This window comes from Lissotriton vulgaris, chromosome 8, assembly GCF_964263255.1.
Source record: "Lissotriton vulgaris chromosome 8, aLisVul1.2, whole genome shotgun sequence".
NCBI classification, from domain to species: domain Eukaryota; kingdom Metazoa; phylum Chordata; class Amphibia; order Caudata; family Salamandridae; genus Lissotriton; species Lissotriton vulgaris.
In genome coordinates this window covers 1,304,820,475-1,304,839,165 of record NC_141696.1, presented here as the reverse complement: position 1 = coordinate 1,304,839,165, position 18,691 = coordinate 1,304,820,475, and the positions used below count along the sequence as shown (strand labels likewise).

Below are 18,691 nucleotides of genomic sequence, written 5' to 3'. Positions count from 1 at the left end.
GGTGATTGTGTTGAGGTCCGAGAGAGGGTTGCAGGAGCGATGGGGGCGGTTTTCGCGGTTGTGAGCAGGGATTGAGGTCCAGTGCGGTGGGAGTCGAGTGCGAGAGTTCGCCGCCCGGGTGGAGGACCAGTTGGGAGGGGAGGTGATGGTGGAGCGCGTGAGGGGTGTCTGGGGTGTGTGCTGAGTAATTGTTTGATGATGTGAATGTCTTGTTTGATCTGGTGGAGGGTGTTGGGTGAGGGGTGACTGGAGTGTGATAGACAGAGTAGTTGTTGTTTGATGATGTGCATGTCTTCTTTGAGCTGGAGGAGGGAGGCCGTAATGTAGTCCAGTGTGGGAAATGTGTTGGAGGTGGGGATGGGAGGGTCGGGCGTGGATGACATAGGGGAGAGGTTGGTGGTGTGGATGAGAGTATTGGTGGTAGGCGGAGAGTGCAGGGTGGAGGGTGGGCGTTTATTAGTGGTGAAGGGGGTGGAGGTTGGGTAGTGGGGGGTGAGACTGGGGGGGGAAGTGGGATTGTAGATGGTTCTTTTTTGAGGGGGTGGAGTTGAGTTGATGGAGGTGGTGTGTTCTGCGTGATTAGTTAATGGGTGGAAGTGGGGGCTGAGAATGGGGGGGGGGATAAAGGGTGGTGTTTGCCTTTGTGTGTGTCGGTCTGGTGCTGATCTAGGTTAGGCGGGTTGCGGGTGGGAGCAGTGGTATCAGGGGTGGGAGGAACGGGGATGAGGGCTGGTGTGTAGGGGGAAGGGGTGAGGTGGTTGGTGTATGAGGGAGAGAGATCTATGTCTGTGCTTGAGTGGTGTGAGGTAGCTACGGTAGGTGGGTGAATGATTAAGGTGCCGGGAGTAAAGGAGAGGTGCATGTCGTTTTGGGTGGGAGCTGTGGTATCAGGGGTGAGAGGAAAGGGGATGAGGGCTGTTGTGTGGGGGGAAGGGGTGAGGTGGTTGGTGTAAGAGGGGGAGTGATCTATGTCTGTGCTTGAGAGGAGTGGGGTAGCTACGGTAGGTGGGTGACTGACTAGGGTGTCGGGAGTAAAGGAGAGGTGCAGGTCGTTTTGGGGCTGGGCTAGGTTAGAATGAATGTGGTTTGAGGCTGTGGTGTCAGGGGTGACAGGAATGGGTGTGGTATGAGAGGAGGACAAGGTGAGGTTGGTGGGGGGGGAGCGGGTGCCGCTGGAATGTGTGGGTGAGGGATTTATGTCTGTAAATGAGGAGTGTGAGGTAGCTACATTAGGTGGGTGAATGTCTAAGGTGCCGGGGGTGGAGGAAGGGTGCGTGTCGTTTTGGGGTTGAGCTAGGTTAGAAGGGTTGTGATATGGGGCTGTGAATTCAATGGTGATAGGCCTGAGGGTGCTATGAGTGGGGGTCCGATGATTGGCGAGGTGTTGTTTGAACGTGGGGAACAGGTTGTCTAGTAGTTCCAGGTTCTTGTCTGTGGATTGAATTAGGATAATCCCGTTATTGTATATAGTGATGGTGGTTCTGCCCGGGAAGAGTTGGGATGGTGTGATGGAGAGTTTTAGGCCGTGCGCGAAATTCCTGGAGGTGGAGACGGTGAGTAAGGTGAGGAACGCTTTTCTCCATTGGGCTCTGCGTGTGGTGTGGAAGATTATATCAATGTTCAGTGAACCATTGACTGGTGAGAAGTAGGTGTCTGCACAGGGAGTTTCAGGGTGGGACCTCAGGAAGTTTACAAATGCATCAAAGGATTATCTTTACTCATAGGTAATGCTATGCACCGTTTATACAGCAAAACTGGTCGGCACAAAACTTATGACATATTTAAAATATACTGCTATTTCTTGAATTGAATGTTTTATTGCTATAGTCCTGAACGGCCAGACAGCTATAATTATAAAAACGATAACAAACTAAGTCCCCTACTGTTGACTAGCAACCTCTGAACTTTTATTCTTCACATTTTCTCATACCTAAAAATGAAAAGCTACTTCTCCACATGTCGAACACTGGGCGGGGACATGGAGAAGGTAAGAAAACAATTAAGTGAGGGTTGGATGATCTTATGGGTGAGGTCCACATGACTAAGACAGTTCAAATAAAATCTCCAATCACCCACTTCAACTAATATCTATAGGAGTTTAAATCAGGATCAAGAAATACATCATATTAAACAGTCACTAGGGCAACCGAACAAGTTACTTACCTTCGGTAACGCTTTTTCTGGTAGATACAATATCTGCCTGTGGATTCCTCACCTTGTGAATATCCCCCTTGCACCAGCAACGTTCGGAAAATTCTTCGTAGCACGCCGGCGTGGACGACGTCATAGGAGCACGGCATCGCTCGCGACTCCGTCTGACGTCACCGACTCCATAGAAGGACCACGTCGGCGTGATGACGTCAGTTCCGCCCTTTTTTCCGTGCCTTCGAGGCACCTGGACGGACCAACAAGTACATATATATGTATGTATATACACAATGTACATAGCACAAGCAAATCAAAAGCAATTAAAGTGCAAAACTATACAAAATCAGATAAAACCATAAATACATTTGCATACAAAACCAGGTATAGCAGAGTGGACAACGGGGAGGCGGGTGGGTCAGTGAGGAATCCACAGGCAGATATTGTATCTACCAGAAAAAGCGTTACCGAAGGTAAGTAACTTGTTCTTCTGATAGATACATCTGCCGTGTGGATTCCTCACCTTGTGAATAGAGTCCCACAGCAGTCCCCACTCCCGGAGGAGGGTGTCCACTCTGCTACACCAGGAAATCTTGGAGAACAGAGCGCGCAAAGTGGCCGTCCCTCCTCACCTCAGCATCCAAGCAGTAGTGCTTCGCAAAAGTGTGGAGGGAGGCCCAAGTCGCGGCCCTGCAAATGTCCTCAACAGGAACACCTCTAGACAATGCAGAAGTAGCAGACTTCGCTCTAGTTGAATGAGCTCTAATACCCTCAGGAGGGTCCTTACCCGCCAGAGAGTAGCAAATCTTGATGCAGAGAATAAACCATCTGGAAAGAGTGCGCTTGTGCACCGCTCTGCCCTTCTTGCAGCCAGCAAAACCCACGAAGAGCTGATCATCTATTCGATAGTCTTTAGTCCTATCAAGATAGAAGCTAACCGCTCTCTTCGGGTCCAGGCGATGAAGCCTCTCCTCCTCCTTGGAAGGGTGTGGGGGAGGATAAAAGGTAGGAAGGGTAATGGATTGACCTAGGTGGAAGGGAGTAACCACCTTAGGCAGAAAAGCAGCCCTGGTCCTGAGAACCATTCTTTCAGCATGGATGGACAAAAACGGGGGCTTGGAACTAAGAGCCTGAAGCTCACTTACCCTCCTTGCCGAGGTAATTGCAACTAAGAAGACCGTCTTAAAAGAAAGAAGCCTCATTGGACACTTGTGTAAGGGTTCAAACGGCGAACCCATCAGATAGGTTAACACAAGATTCAAGTCCCAATGAGGAACAATAAAGGGAGAAGGAGGGAACTTATTAGTGAGTCCCTTCAAAAATCTTAATACCACAGGTGATTTAAAAAGAGAGGGCTGATCCGGCAAACAGAGAAATGCCCATAAGGCCGAAAGATAAACTTTGACAGTGGCAACAGCAAACCCTTGCCGTGCCAGAGAAAGAGCAAACAACAAGATATCAGATAAATGAGCCTTTAACGGGTCAACATCCCTCTCCCTCACCAAGAAACAAACTTAGACCACCTATACGAATAAATGGACTTGGTGGAGTCACGCCTGGCAGAAAGTATGACATCCACCACATCGTGAGGGAGAGAGAAAGAATTCAGATTGCCCCGTTCAATCTCCAGGCATGAAGGTGTAATGTCTGGAGGTGGGGGTGTAGAACCTGCCCCTCCATCTGACAGAGGAGGTCTGCCCTGAGAGGGAGACGGAGCGGCGGGTGAGAGGAGAGGTGGAGAAGATCTGTGTACCACACCCTTCTTGGCCAATCCGGGGCGACCAATATGACTTGGGCCCGGTCTTGGCGAATCTTCCTCAGAACCCGAGGAATCAAGGGTATGGGAGGAAACGCGTAAAGGAGCTGACCTCTCCAGCTCAACTGAAACGCATCCCCCAATGCTCCTTGCATCGGATACTGGAGACTGAAGAATGACGGGCAGTGAGCATTCTCGCAAGTGGCGAACAGATCCAGCCGAGGAGTCCCCCACATCTGAAAGATGTCGTGAACAACCTCCGGGTGAAGCCTCCACTCGTGGTCGGCAGAGAACTGCCGACTGAGAATGTCCGCACGTACGTTCAGGACTCCGGCCAGATGATTCGCCATCAGACAAATCTGGTGGTCCTGAACCCAGGACCAGAGACGCAGTGCCTCTTTGCAAAGACACCACGACCCTACTCCTCCCTGCTTGTTGATGTACCATATCGCGGTCGTGTTGTCCGTCAGGACCTGGACCGACCGACCGCGAAGGGAAGGGAGGAATGCCTTGAGCGCCAGGCGTATGGCCCGCAATTCTAGAAGGTTGATGTGAAGCAACCTTTCCTCTGGAGACCAAAGACCCTTGACCTCCAGATCCCCCAGATGAGCACCCCACCCTAGAGTGGATGCATCCGTTATCACCGTGGCCACCGATGGTGGAAGCTGAAAAGGCTTTCCTTGAGACAGATTGCCTTCCACGCCCCACCAAGACAGATCCGCTGCAGTTTCTCTGGAGATCTTCACTGACTCCCCGAGATCTCCGTTGTGCTGATACCACTGCTTGCGGAGGCACCACTGGAGTGCCCTCATGTGCCAGCGTGCATGGTTGACCAGGAGAATGCAAGAAGCCATCAGACCGAGCAGGCGAAGGACCTTCAGGACCGGAACAACCGCTCCACTGAGAAACAAAGGAATCATCTCCTGAATGTCGCGAATCCTTTGCGGAGGAGGGAATGCACGACATACAGTAGTGTCCAGTACCGCACCTATGAACAGGTTGCGCTGGGAGGGCACCAGGTGAGATTTGGGCACGTTTATCGAAAAACCCAACCTGAACAACAGCTGCGATGTCTCTTGCAGGTGATGAAGCACCTTCTCGGGCGACTCCGCCTTGATTAGCCAGTCGTCCAGATACGGGAATACGGGTATCCCCGACCTCCAGAGATGTGCAGCCACCACTGCCATCACCTTGGTGAAAACTCGAGGCGCAGTAGTAAGACCAAACGGAAGGACCGCAAACTGGTAGTGTTGCGATCCCACCGTAAATCGGAGATACTTCCTGTGCGACTTCAGGATTGGGATGTGAAAATACGCATCCTGCAAGTCGATCGACACCATCCAGTCTTCTTCCAACAGCGCTTGAAGAACCTGCGCAAGAGTGAGCATTTTGAATTTCTCCTGCTTGAGATAGAGATTCAAAATTTTGAGGTCCAGGATTGGACGTAACCTGCCATCCTTCTTGGGGATCAGGAAATATCGGGAGTAGCACCCCTGACCCTTTTCCTGCTCTGGAACCACCTCTATCGCACCTTTCTTGAACAAAGCCAGGACTTCTTCCTGCAGGGGAACAAGGTGGTCCTCCGAACAAAAACCCTGGCAAGGAGGGTAATTGGGAGGGAACTCCTGGAAAGGGAGAGCATACCCATTTTCTACGAGATTGAGAACCCAAAGATCTGATGTAACCGATTCCCAATCCCGTAGAAAATGAGTAAGCCGACCCCCCACCGGAGCCACATGATCCAGAATGGCGGATCTAGGGCTGCTTTGCTGCAGGGGGAGGGGGTTGGTTATTAGAGGAAGAGGAGGAGGAGGAGGAGGAGACCTGGCGTCCACGACCACGGCCCCTTTGCTTTCCTCTGTAGGTTTTATACAGAGGATTCTGACGCTGCTGCTGCTGCTGCTGTCCCTGGTTGTAGGGACGAAAATTGGGTCTGCCAAAACCCTTGTACTTCCTAGCCGCAGAGCCCCTCATCTGAAGGCCCAAAGACTTCGCCGTAGCCCGGCTGTCCTTGAACCTCTCCAAAGCTACGTCAGCCTTCTTGCCAAAGAGGCCTGTCCCATCAAATGGCAAGTCCAACAATGTAGACTGAACATCAGAAGAAAAATCAGAGGACTTAAGCCATGCGGCCCTTCTTGTAGCAACAGTAGAGCCCATAATTCTGGCAATAGAGTCCATCGTGTCCATACCACTCTGTATAACCATACGAGCTGCAGCCTGAGTATCAGCAACCACCTCGTTAAAGTTCTTCCTATCGTCCTCCGGAAACTTAGGAGAAAGTTGCTTAACAGAGTCCATTAAAGCATGAACGTACCTCCCTAAAAGGCAAGTAGCATTGGTGGACTTCAAGGCCATGCTACCTGAGGAGAAAATCTTTTTTGCAGACTGGTCCAGTTTCTTAGAGTCCTTGTCTGCCGGCACCTGAGGGAAAGAGCCCGCAGCCCTGCTGGAACAGGCGGCCTGCACTACCAGACTCTCCGGTGCAGGATGCGAGGAAAGAAATTCAGGGTCATCAGGAGCCACCCTGTAACGCCTTGCCACAGACCTGGAAACCGCAGGAGCAGACAAAGGTCTCTTCCAGACCTCCTTAATTGGTTCAGTCAATGCATCTGTAAAAGGAAGAGTAGGCTCCACAATTGAAGAAGGCGAATGCAAAACCTCCGTAAGGATGTTGGGCTTGTATTCAACTGTGGGCAAAGTCAAGCCTAGCAACTCTGCAGCCTTCTTAATAACAACATGATAGGGTGCCAAGTCCTTAGAAGGAGCGTCTGAAACGGTTGGCAAACCCCACTCAGGAGAAAGTTCCAGGCCACTTGCATCTTGAAGGTCCTCAAAACAATCCCCCTGATCTTGCAACTCCCCTTCCTCAACCTCGGAGTCCATACACTCCTTCTCCTCCAAGAGGCGTTGAGCCCTGCGCCTCGACCACTCCATACGGACCGAAGTCGATGGATCCGGCAACGACTCCGACGGCGCCGGAGCCGACGTCGAGCGAGGAGCCGGAGGACGGGAAGCACGACGATCCGAATCACCACGAGGCCGATCCGAAATCGGCGAAGCCGCATGCGAAGTCGACGACCTCGGCGGCGCCGTACCGAGCCAAGGAGTACAAGGCGTCGGCATAACCGGCATAAAGGGGGCCGGGGCATAAGCCTGGGGCACACCCAAATTGAAAGACAAAGGACCCATGGGACCAACATGCGCACCAGAGGGGTACATTGCCCTCGAGTAAACACCAAACATGGCGTTTAAAAACTGCGAGGGATCCTGACCTGGACCTGGAAAGGGTGGGTACGAACCCAAAGGCCGCTCCGAAGGAGGATGGTCCAGCAAAGGCGCACCCTGGCCCTCTTGCTCTTCAGGCTCCACAGCCGGAGTCGGTGCTCGAGGAACCTCTTCTTCATGCACCGATGAATGGTGTGACTCCAGATCCTGTTCAGGCTCTTGTACTGGAGAACCAACGTGAGAAAGAGCCGGTGAAGGAGACACGAAGTCCTTGTGGTGTTTACGTGACTTCTTCCTCGAATCCGAAGACTCCTTGCCAGAGTGGTGTCTGGAGTGATGTTTACTCCTCTTATGCTTCTTTCTCGAGGAGCCCGAAGCATGGCCCGAGGCCGACTTGGATCCGGACCTCGACCTCCCTCTGGACTTCGATCTCTCTCTCGACCTCGACTTGCCCCTCGAAGCCGACCTCGACTTCGACCGCGACAGCTGTCTCGACTTCGAGCGCCTGGACACTGACCTCGAAGACCTTCCGGCTTCCCTTTCCTTCACCTTTGCAAGCAGAAGCTTCGCCTCCCGCTCACCCAAGGCTTTGGGGTTCATCTTGTCACAGGAACGACAGTTCTTAACATCGTGACCTGAACCAAGACACCACAGACAGTCGGAATGCGGATCGGTGATCGACATCATCCGGGAACAGGAACCACACTGTTTGAAACCTGTCTTCCTCGACGACATCTTCGGCGTTGAAGTGAACTCCAACAGAGAAACAGAATCAGCTAAACAGCGAAAAGATACAAAAGTATCGCAGAAGATCCCAGAAACCGTTAGCGTCGACGACGCGGAAAAAAGGGAACTGACGTCATCACGCCGACGTGGTCCTTATATGGAGTCGGTGACGTCAGACGGAGTCGCGAGCGATGCCGTGCTCCTATGACGTCGTCCACGCCGGCGTGCTACGAAGAATTTTCCTAACGTTGCTGGCGCAAGGGGGATATTCACAAGGTGAGGAATCCACACGGCAGATGTATCTATCAGAATCAATTATCAACTTAATTTGGAGTTCTTTTTAATGCCATCGAAGAGGGATCTTGTTAATTTAGCTCAATGAGGAGGAAGGTCTTGTTGCCATTAGACACTCATCGTGGCTGAATTCCCGTGTTGCAGAGATGCCTAATCGCAAAACTCTTTTTTGCACCATCACTATGTGACGCCATCCGTTCTTGTGTTTCTGAGCTCCAATCTGAGAACAAGGCGATTCCCTTATTGTCATACTGGAAGCTTCAACAGTGAAGTCTTTCTACAAAGATGTCTTCACCAGAATCTGTTGATCAGCACCACCATGGTCATGCCACTTGCAGAGGAAGCAAATGAGCTGGGCAATTTAGAGGGTTGTCTGAAGGCTCCCCTTGCTAACAATGGCTACAAGTGGCCTAGAGGTGTCCGGTGACCTGAAAAAAGGCTTTCATCACTTCAAGACTGCAACGGGGGGAGCACTCACAGCCAACTTGAAAACCCTGTTCTTTGAGCTCCTAAGACTCTAGAATTCACCCTTTCCCAACTTGGAGTCCACTCAAGGCAACAATTTATGATCACCCTCAGGTTTCTTCACAATTACATCAAGCGCTCCTATCTTCTGACCTTTTTGTAATAGTAGCATCATTATTTTCCTCCTCTTGTAAGGTATGATGAAATACTGTGTCTTGCAGCTTGTTGGTCCAACACTGCCCAGCTTCCATGAATCATGTGTCACCTTCTCCTTGTAGCCAATCCTATGCTCATACCACAAATGGCGTGCCTCCACTACCAATCTGCCTCCCTCCCTAATGCACCGATCAACCTCCTCAGTCAGAGCTGGTCCCGGATAAATACGTTCGACTTGTCTCTGTATTCATCAAAAGGGTCCCAAAAACTCTGCTCTTTGGAATATACACCTTCACAAGAGGTGCTCGAGCCCTGCCAATGTCCTTTGAAGTGCACCTGCCATCTTGGTTTCTTATCAGTGCAGGCGAGTGCTCTTTCAACTGACACAATGTCCAAACCCATAGGACCCTGCAATCCAAGTCAGCAATCACCTCTTGCCAATTTCATGAGGCAAATAATGGGACTCTGTGCCCAGCAGATAGCTCCACTAGTGAAAAACCCCGACAGAGTTCAGGAAAGCGTGGCCTTTAGTACACTTCACAGCTCCATGCCACTGTTTATTTTTAAATTTACCAGAGTCACAGGCTAATGAAAGAAGTGATTAAAAAACGTGGAGGATATTTAGCTCTAAACCTGCTAAGAAATTAAAATGTTATTTTCTAGCATGCCAACCTCCCAGAGTGGGGTTACAATGCATGAAATGCTTTGATCTAAAAGCACAAAAAGCTGAGGGATGTGCAATCATGCTGGTATCTATTACCTCTATTTCACAATGTCATGACTGGTGCACCTAGACTCAGGGGCTATTTATAAACAAAAATTACACTTCACAGAGACTGCCCTTTCCAAACACCCCTATGAAAATGAAAGTGGCATGTAAAAAAAAACTCACCATAATCAAATAAGTCAAACAGTGCTTGAAATGCTGGATCAGACTCAGTCTGCTGTAGGATATCTTGAATAGCTTCATCAGACATGTGGATTTCTCCACCCTAACACAGAAATGGAGTTAAAAGATCAAAATGGACATAAACCTTTCTATTAACAATTAAGCTCTTTAAAATAGTAACCTATTAAATCTTTGAGTGCCAGCTCACTGGTTTATTCACATTTACATTTAATTTTTCCAAGGGAAACTGGGTAACGGGACCAGGAATTGAAAATCAAATTTTTTTTTTAACATGCTGATAGAAGCCATGCAAAGGCTCCACGTACAAGACCTGACACTTCTCCCCTATATTTACCTTGCGGACATTTTCTGTTAGTTAACTATTTTCTAAAAATTCCATTTGTGCAATTACTGCAATTACCATATAAAGGTATATACTGACCACTAATTGGCTGCTGTACAAATGTTAGCAATAGGTAGCTTTCTTAGTAATGCAGCTTCGGCAGTTGAGAAATGGGCTCTGGACTCTTCGACAAAGTCTTATTAGCATTGCTCAAACAGTATAACATCCAGGGGACAATCTGTAGGAAGCTGGCTCTCTATATAGAGCACCAATATGAGGTGCACTGTGCAGAAAGTCCTGGTATCCCTCATTAGTGTACAGGGGCTTGCTTTAACAATTCCAAGGTGCTCCATTTGTGGCAGTGTGGTCGAGCAACCTTACACTTATCAGAGGGGATTGTTAGGCATTTGTTGCACACACTAAGTCAATAAAACAATAAGGAGATCCAACACCAATTTATAAAAAATAAGGTTTTTATAATAATTTAGACACCACGATCTTCTAGATCTTCAAATACTTTTCAAGTTAGAAAGTTTCAGAAACATTGAAAATACAGTTGTGAGATTTGAGGCATGAGCCTTGAAAGTGATAATGTTATCCTATGGGAGAAGCACACACTGCATAGGGTCACTTGCAAACAACCTACAGGACATTTGTTCTGGACTTAAGGTAGGTAGGGGCAAAGGAACAAGAAACCACCAAGAGTTCAGCTTTACCTGCCCTGGAGTGTTCGAGTACAGAGGTGCATTTCACAGTGGTAGCCTTGAATGCTACACGTTGAAGTCAATGGGGAACAGTACCTGCAAAAAAAGGCTGGAAGTGGAGAATGGGGGACCACTTCACCAGAACTTGAAGCAAGGGGGGAGGGAAGGGGGGGAGATTCAGCTCGAGGGTCTCAGGGCCATAGACACACAGCCGGTTTCAATGGACTTGGGCTGGGGGTTCGGGGGCATATATGTTTTGTCCGGTGGGTCAGTGAGTTTGAGACTCTCACAGTTCTAGGTGCACCTTCAAAAGAGGAAGAAGAAACAAAGCAAGATGACTTCAAGCGTGAAGCTGGTTTTGCTGGAGGTCCTGGTAGCACAGGTCAGTTTTGGCGACCGTGGTGGACACAAACAAGCCTTAGTGCTTGCAACAGTACATCGGTTATTGGTGCAGGGAGCCTCCAGGGTGGATCAGAGTCTCGAAGACTGGATGGATCGACCGGGCTGACCTCCTGGAACCAAATGACCTCCTATTGAGCAGCTGCTGTTGAGTCAGTGGACCTGGTGGTCAGCAGATTGGTGAACTGGACTGTGCAGTCCTCCACTTCAAGGGAGATGCTGGCTGGTGAAGTTCTGGCAGCCCTCTGAGGCTTTTGGGGGATGCACAGCTGGTCTTTGTAACTGTCGAGAAAGAAGCAGGCAGTTTGTGTATCATGTACACAGCTAGTCCACAGTTCTTTCGTTTTTCGCTCTCCTTTGTCCTTTTTTATCTTAATTCAGGTGAATCTGAGTTTCTGGTGTCAGGGGGCCACCTAAAGACTCAATTTTGAAGTGTTATGAGGAGTGAAGGGTATTAGACAATGAACTACTTAACTTTGTGGTCACTACACCCCTATATGATCCCTTCCTGGGGGAAGTGGGCACAACCCTGTCCCAGAGTTCCTAACTGCACCAAAAAACAAGATGGTGGAATCCCTCTTTCGTGGAGCACATCAGGTAGCCCATCTTGGGCGTGTGACTAGCTCAGTGGTGAAACACGCCTACTGCTTAGCTAATTTCCCATCAGTCCTGGTGCCAAATGGACCTCAGGAAAGAGGGTGGTAGCTCCCAAATCTGGGGGAAGTCTGAGTTGCATATCAAATGCGGCAGGGGCTTTCAAGTCCCTGGCCTTGATATGCTAAATCACTAGCCATCCTACTGGAGGAGGTGTGAACAACTTCCCCCAGAGCAGGCACTGTTTCTGGCCTCAGAGAATATGGGCTCTCACCTGCAGGGGGTCAGTAACTCATCTGTCGTGGCAGGCTGGACAATAATAGTCAGCCAGCACACCAGAATACTAACAGGTTTCAGGGGGCATCTCCAAGGTGCCCTCTGAGTGCATGTCAAAATCAATGCAGTACTGGGGTTGGTATGGATTTATTAAGACAAAGTGTTTGATACCAAATAATATAGGTTTCACTGAAGCCATCATGTAGCTGGGTAACTCGTAAATTCCAGTGCTCACTGCATGCTCTTAAGATGGCTTCCCTGTTCACTTGTACCATCTAGTAATTGAACTAGGCAGTACAGGGGCATACCTGCTCATGCAGATATAGCCTCACATTTAGTACAATGCACCCTTAGTGCTAAAAGGCCTGCTGAAGTTGTGAAGTACATATATTACATGTAATGACTTAGGCATGACACACAGTGGTTGTGCGATGTTGTGGTTTAATTCATGGTTCGCACCATGACATGCAGTCTGCAATGGCAGGAGGCATGCAATTTGTATAGGAGCCGCTTAGGATGGCATAATACATGATGCAGCCCTTAGGGACCCTTTTTATTACCCATGCCCTAGGTAAGGGGTAACATTTACTAGTGACTTACATAGGTGCTAAATTGTGTGCTAATTGTGTGACAATTAAACCATTTTAGCTTGTTTTTAGGGAACGAGCACTGGCACTAAGGCCTGGTTAGCAGGCTCCCAGTGCACATCAGTCAAAAAACATCAGAACCAGTGGCAAAAAGTGGGGGTGTCTATGGCAAAACGGGGCACTTTCCTATACAATCCACCTAGAAATAAAATCAACTGTTTCAAATTGGCTAAACATACTGGCTCATAATTAACAAAGAGATTATTTAAGTGTCTAATATCTTTAGTTTAATGAAGATAAAATTGTAGAAATTGTTTACATTCAGGAAGTGTAAAGCCCTTTGCTTGAAAGGAGAGATTTTGCAAAAAGTTGAAGGGGAAATGATTGACAGGGAAGGCTAATATTACTTAAGGGACAACATTAGGATGAATTATCACAACGTTCTCCTTTCCAAAAACTGTATACAGCAAACAGCTTGAGATTCGCTTCCCCTACTAATTGAAGTGAAGATTTTGAGGCAAATGGTGGCGACTAGGTGCCTTGGAGCTTGGCTGGTCTCTTTTTTAGATTGAGGCTCTAAACCTCTAGGCCATGGGTTCTTCAGAGACAAGGGTGGATCCTGGTGCCAAGCAGGCCCGGTGATCACAGCCTAAGCAGAGTGTTAAGAACTAATTTGTTGAATCTTGGGGCTCAAAGTCAAACTCCCTCGCAGCCAGCGTTCAGCCTTCTGGGCAAAAGCCCAAAGGGTTGGTCCTCCAGTATAGGAGAAGGTATAGGTGCCCTTAGGTAGGTATTTGCCCTTCAGCATGTTTTGATAGCATGCCTGATGGACCTTCCTTATCAGAGTAATGTCTCTCAATGTCCTCAACCCGAAGACTGGCTAATGCTTTGATTGGTCTCATCACTACATTCTGTAATGTGTCAAGTGACACTCCTTCTGTCAACAAATAGTCTTTTTTTATTTGTAAACACCTTATGGGTGGGCTTGAAGCAAACAAGATATACAGTCAATGTTGGTCCCAAAGGAATGTCAAAATAAATTTAGGGAAGAACTGGAGGGGCGTGCTCTCTATAATCCAACCACTGACAAGTCATTGTCTTATGACCACGTCCTCAAAAACCCCTCAGGTCCTGGAAAAAATTCAAAACGACGATGGTGAAGTTAATTTATTCAGTGCCCTATATTGGTAATCTGATGCCTGGCGACGAATAGTTTCTAATCATACCTCGATGATCCGAGATCTTGAGAAAAATGTCCAAACCTGACAGGGGTAAAAACAATCTTATGTACAGTCTTTTTCCAGTTGCATTGTGGGATCCAGGAAGGAGTCACAAAACAAAGCTTAATCGAAGACTGCTTTAAAGAAAAACAAGAAAACAAGTTACTTACCTGTAACTTTGGTTCCCCAGTATTGGTAACTTTAATAGATTCCCATGCTTTGTATCATTCCCCGTCGTCAGCCTGGGAGCCTCTGTAAATAGAAAATACCATAGCAGTATGCACAAAAGAGAAAGTAAGGCCGAGGCCTCATCTCATTTTGTAGCCTATCTACCTCTTTTTGTAAAAGAGACCAAAAACTTGCAACAACCAATCAGATCAGCCTCCCCCATAGAACCCTCCTGAGAGAGCCTCAGATTGTCGCAGCCGTTGTGTAACAGAAACCACCTTTGAACTGAAGGCTGAGCTTTCCTAGGGGAGGAGGGTGGGCGCATGGGAATCTATGAAAGTTACCAATACTGGGGAACCAAAGTTACAGGTAAGTAACTTGTTTTCTTGCCCCAGTATTGGAACTTTCATAGATTCCCATGCTTTGTATCAGAGTAGCTAGCAGTAAGCCACAAGTGCACATTTTGTTACATGAGCAGTAACATATCTCTGTATAAACATCTTCATATGACAATCATACACCTTGTAACAATACATTGGAAAAATATGTGATACAAAATGTGCAATTATAGGAAGGAGGGATAGAAGGGAAAGCTCACCTCTTATTGGAATGGATTCCTCAGTACTGATTGACCAATTGCCGCTTCGCTCCTTAAGAAAGAGTCCAGGCAGTAATGCTTCGTGAATGTATGAGCACTGCTCCATGTAGCCGCCCTACAAATGTCTTTTATAGGCACTCCAGCGAAGAGAGCTGCTGAAGATGAAACTGATCTTGTTGCGTGAGCTCGTACATGTCTCTCCAGCGGTTTTCCTGCTGCTCGGTGGCACTAATGAATTGCACTTGATTTCCAGCGCGAGATTCCTTGTTTTGAGAGAGGAAGTCCTTTTCGAGGGGCACTGAAAGCCACAAAGAGTTGAGAAGATTTTCTAAAATCCTTCGTGCGTTCAAGATAAAATTTGAGACATCTCTGGACATCCAAGGAATGTAGAGACCATTCTGCAGGAGACGTAGGTCAAGGGAAGAAATACTTTAGAACCACTGGCTCGTTTAAATGGAAATCCGAAGGGACCTTTGGAATAAACTTCGGATTGGTCCTTAAAAACAAAGTGTCCTTTTTGAATTGTAGAAAAGTTTCTAAAATTGAGAGAGCTTGCAACTCTCCTACTCTCCTAGCTGAAGTGAGGGCTAAAAGGAGAGCTAATTTCAAGACAAAAATTTTAAGTCCACCCTGTGTATTGGCTCGAACGGAGGTCTCATGAGGTGAGCCAGAACCAGATTGAGATTACAAGCCGGAGGTGGAGGGAAGATCCTGAAAAGACCCTTCAGGAATTGCTTGATAATCCTAGCAGACCAGAGAGAAGGACCAGAAGCAGTTCTTCTGAATCTTGAAATAGCCGCCAAATGTACTTTGATGGAAGAGTGGGAAAGGCCTGACCTTGCCAGCGAGAGAATGTAAGGCAGTATTTGATGAGGAGCCGAAGAGAACGGATGGATGTGTTCACGTTGACATCCCAGGCAGAAGCGCTTCCATTTGGCACAATAGGTCTTATTTGTACTTGGTGCACGAGCTAGAGTTAAAATCTCCCCACAGTCCTGAGGGATATTTAAACTGTGAAATTCTCTGTGCTCAGGAGCCAAGCTTTCAAATGGAGAGAGCTCGGATCTGGATGTACCACTTGTCCCTGGGACATTGTTAATCGAGATGGAATTGGACATAGGTGAAATGGATGGTCCTGAGAAAGCAGGAGAAGCTCCGTGAACCAGAATTGGCGAGGCCACGCTGGTGCTATTAAGATCATCCTGCAAGGTTCCATCTTTAGTATCCTGAGAAGGCGCGGGATCATGGGAATTGGAGGAAAGGCATAAACAAATGCGCCTGACCAAGACATCCAAAGAGCATTCCCCAGAGACCTTCCATGGTGATCCCTGCTTGCATAGAGTCGGTATTTCCTGTTATCTGGAGTCGCGAACAGGTCTATGGTTGGAGTGCCCCAACGTTGAAAATCCTCGTCCAGAATATCTTGATCCAACTCCCACTTGTGACAGGCCGATTTCAGACAACTCAAGGTGTCTGCTGTTGTGTTGAGAGTGTCTGGAAGATGCTCAGCTGAAAGGACGACTGTGGAGAATCGCCCATTCCCATATTTCTTGGGCCTCTTTGGAGAGAAGATGAGACCTCGCACCTCCTTGCTTGTTTATGTAATGCATGGCCGTTGTGTTGTCCGTTCCGACCAGCACGGTTGCACCTTGAACCCTCAGCAGGAAAGCTTGCAAGGCTAAGCAAATCGCTCTGAGTTCCAAGAGATTGATATGGAGAAGGCGCTGCCCTGGGTTCCAGTGACTGCTCACTTGGAGGTACTGTAAGACAGCGCCCCATCATTCCATTGAGGCATCTGTGGTTAGAATCAAAGGGGATGGAGCTAATCTGAAAGAGAGACCTCTTGAGATATTTTCCTTGACAGCCCACCAAACTGCTGCCTTCCTCATTAGAGAAGTGACCTTTATCTTGTCCTCAAAAGAGCCTTCCACCTGGCGCCATTGAAAGTCTAGCTGTTCTTTCAAGGGGCGCATTCGCAGTCTGCAATGCGGAACTAATGGTATGCAAGATGAGATCGATCCTAGAAAAGATTTGTATAGACGGACTGACAGGACCGTCTCTTTTGTAGTTGGTTGGCGAAGAAGATTAGCTTCTTTTGTCTTTCCTCCGAAGGTAAAGCTTTGCAGAGCTTCTTGTATCCAGAATGGCACCCAGGAACTTGACCTTTCTGGATGGAAGAAAGACCGATTTGTCTTTGCTGAGATGCAGAGCCAGATGATTGAAAAGTTGGAAGCAACTTTCGACTGCCTTTGTCGTTGCTTTAGAAGATGGGGCTTTTATCAACTAATCGTCTAGGTATGGGAACACTTCTAGAGATTGTTTCCTGAGTTATGCTTCTACCGGGGCCAATACCTTTGTGAATATCCGCGGAGCGGAACTGAGCCCAAACGGTACAACTTTGAATTGAAAGTGGCTCTTGGCTACTGTGAAGCGTAAATATTTTCTGTGAGCTGGGTGGATCGGAACGTGGAAATATGCGTCCTGGAGATCCAAAGTCGCCATGTAATCCCCTGGATTTAGAAGACCCAAGATGTCTTGAAGAGAGACCATTCAACAGGAGAGTTTTATGAGATAGGTGTTGAGCTCCCTCAGATCTAAGATTGGGCGCCATTTCTCCTCCGTTTTGCGAATTAGGAAAAATCTGGAACATAATCCTTTTCCTCTTTGAGAGAGTGGCACTGGCTCTATCGCTCCCTTGGAGAGCAGTTGACAAACTTCGAGACGGAGCCGGAGCAGATGTTTTGATTCTGTGGTGCGAGGGGCTCCTTGAGGTGGGAGGTCTTGAAATTCCAGTGTATGGCCAAATTGAAATATATTTAGGACCCACTGATCTGTTGTTATGATCTTCCAGCAATTGAGAAAATGTGTTATCCTCCCCCCTACTGATGTTACAAGGGGGGGAAGGAGCAGTAGGCAGAGCCAGGAAGCCGCTATTGCCGTTTAGAGGTAGCTCTCCCCGGACGTCCCTGTTTACCTCTTGAAGACTGGCGAGAGAAAGACACTGATTGATTTTGTCATTGAGAGTACTGAGGCTTGAATGATTGAGAGGATTGTGAATAGGAGGAGAGAGGATTGTGAATAGGAGGAGTAGCGTTGTTGATAACCTCCCCTATACGTAGAGAAACCTTTTACTCTTGCACCCCGGAAAGGAACCTCTTTATATTGAAGAGTGCCCAAAGACCTTGCCGTCTCTGTATCTTTCTTTATATCCTGTAAAACGTCATCTATATGCTTGCCAAACAGCATATCTCCACCGAAGGGCAGATCCAGAATTTTATTCTGCACCTCAGGGCGAAACCAGGTACATCTCAGCCAACCCCGACGCCTTAGGACCGCTGAACCTACTAAGGCGCAAAAAGCAGATGTAGCAATATCCATTGCACAATCTATAATTTCCAATGAAGATCGTTCACCCTCCTCTAGGATTTTCCTCGCTTCCACTTTGGCACTCTCTGGAAGCTGATCAATAAAAGGAGAAAGATCGCACCACATTTGGCGATCATATCGTCCTAAAATTGCTAGTGCGTTAGAGGCTCTAACAAGGAGGCTAGACATAGAGGAAAACCTCTTGCCCACATTGTCCAGGCGCCTGCCCTCCTTGTCCGACGGCGCAGTCAGGGGTGCCAACAGGTTTCTTGATTTTCTTTAGGCCGCCTGAGAAATAACAGAGTACGGTCTAGGTTGACCAATAAGACAGGCAGGACTGTCCTCCGGAGCTTTATATTTTTTCTCCAGATGGGGTAGAACCGGAATCACAGTAGCTGGAGACTGCATGACCTTCTTGCCATCACTCCAAACATGCTCCACTATGGGTACGGAACGGACTTTTTTGTAAGGCTCCTTAAAAATCATAGAGGAAACAGTCTGATTACACCACAGAAACAGGAAGGCCAAATCTTTTAGATGCTCTTTCCATAAGATTATGGAAACCCCCTATGTCCGCTGGAGGCGAATCCACAGGGTCTGGAGATGGTGAAACCGGATCTGGGATAACATAATCGTCCCCTTCTGAGTCAGTATTTAGGACATGTTCCACATTCTGGTCCTCATCTGAAGAGTCATCATCATCCTGTACTGTAACTACCTCATGCCCTTCTAACAAGGGTTGTCCTTCATTCCTTTGAGATGCTGATGCCACAGAAGTAG

General features: G+C 48.0%; 1 protein-coding gene across 4 annotated transcripts in view; it reads right to left on the bottom strand.

Moving 5' to 3' along the window:
* Nucleotides 1–18,691, bottom strand: part of NPAT (nuclear protein, coactivator of histone transcription) — a 309,386-nt gene that overhangs the window by 184,202 nt on the left and 106,493 nt on the right. For all 4 annotated transcript variants that reach the window (XM_086935232.1, XM_086935233.1, XM_086935235.1 and 1 more), the window contains exon 11: nucleotides 9,660–9,759. In XM_086935232.1, the coding sequence (XP_086791358.1) occupies nucleotides 9,660–9,759 (100 nt within the window). The remainder of the gene's footprint in view (nucleotides 1–9,659; nucleotides 9,760–18,691) is intronic.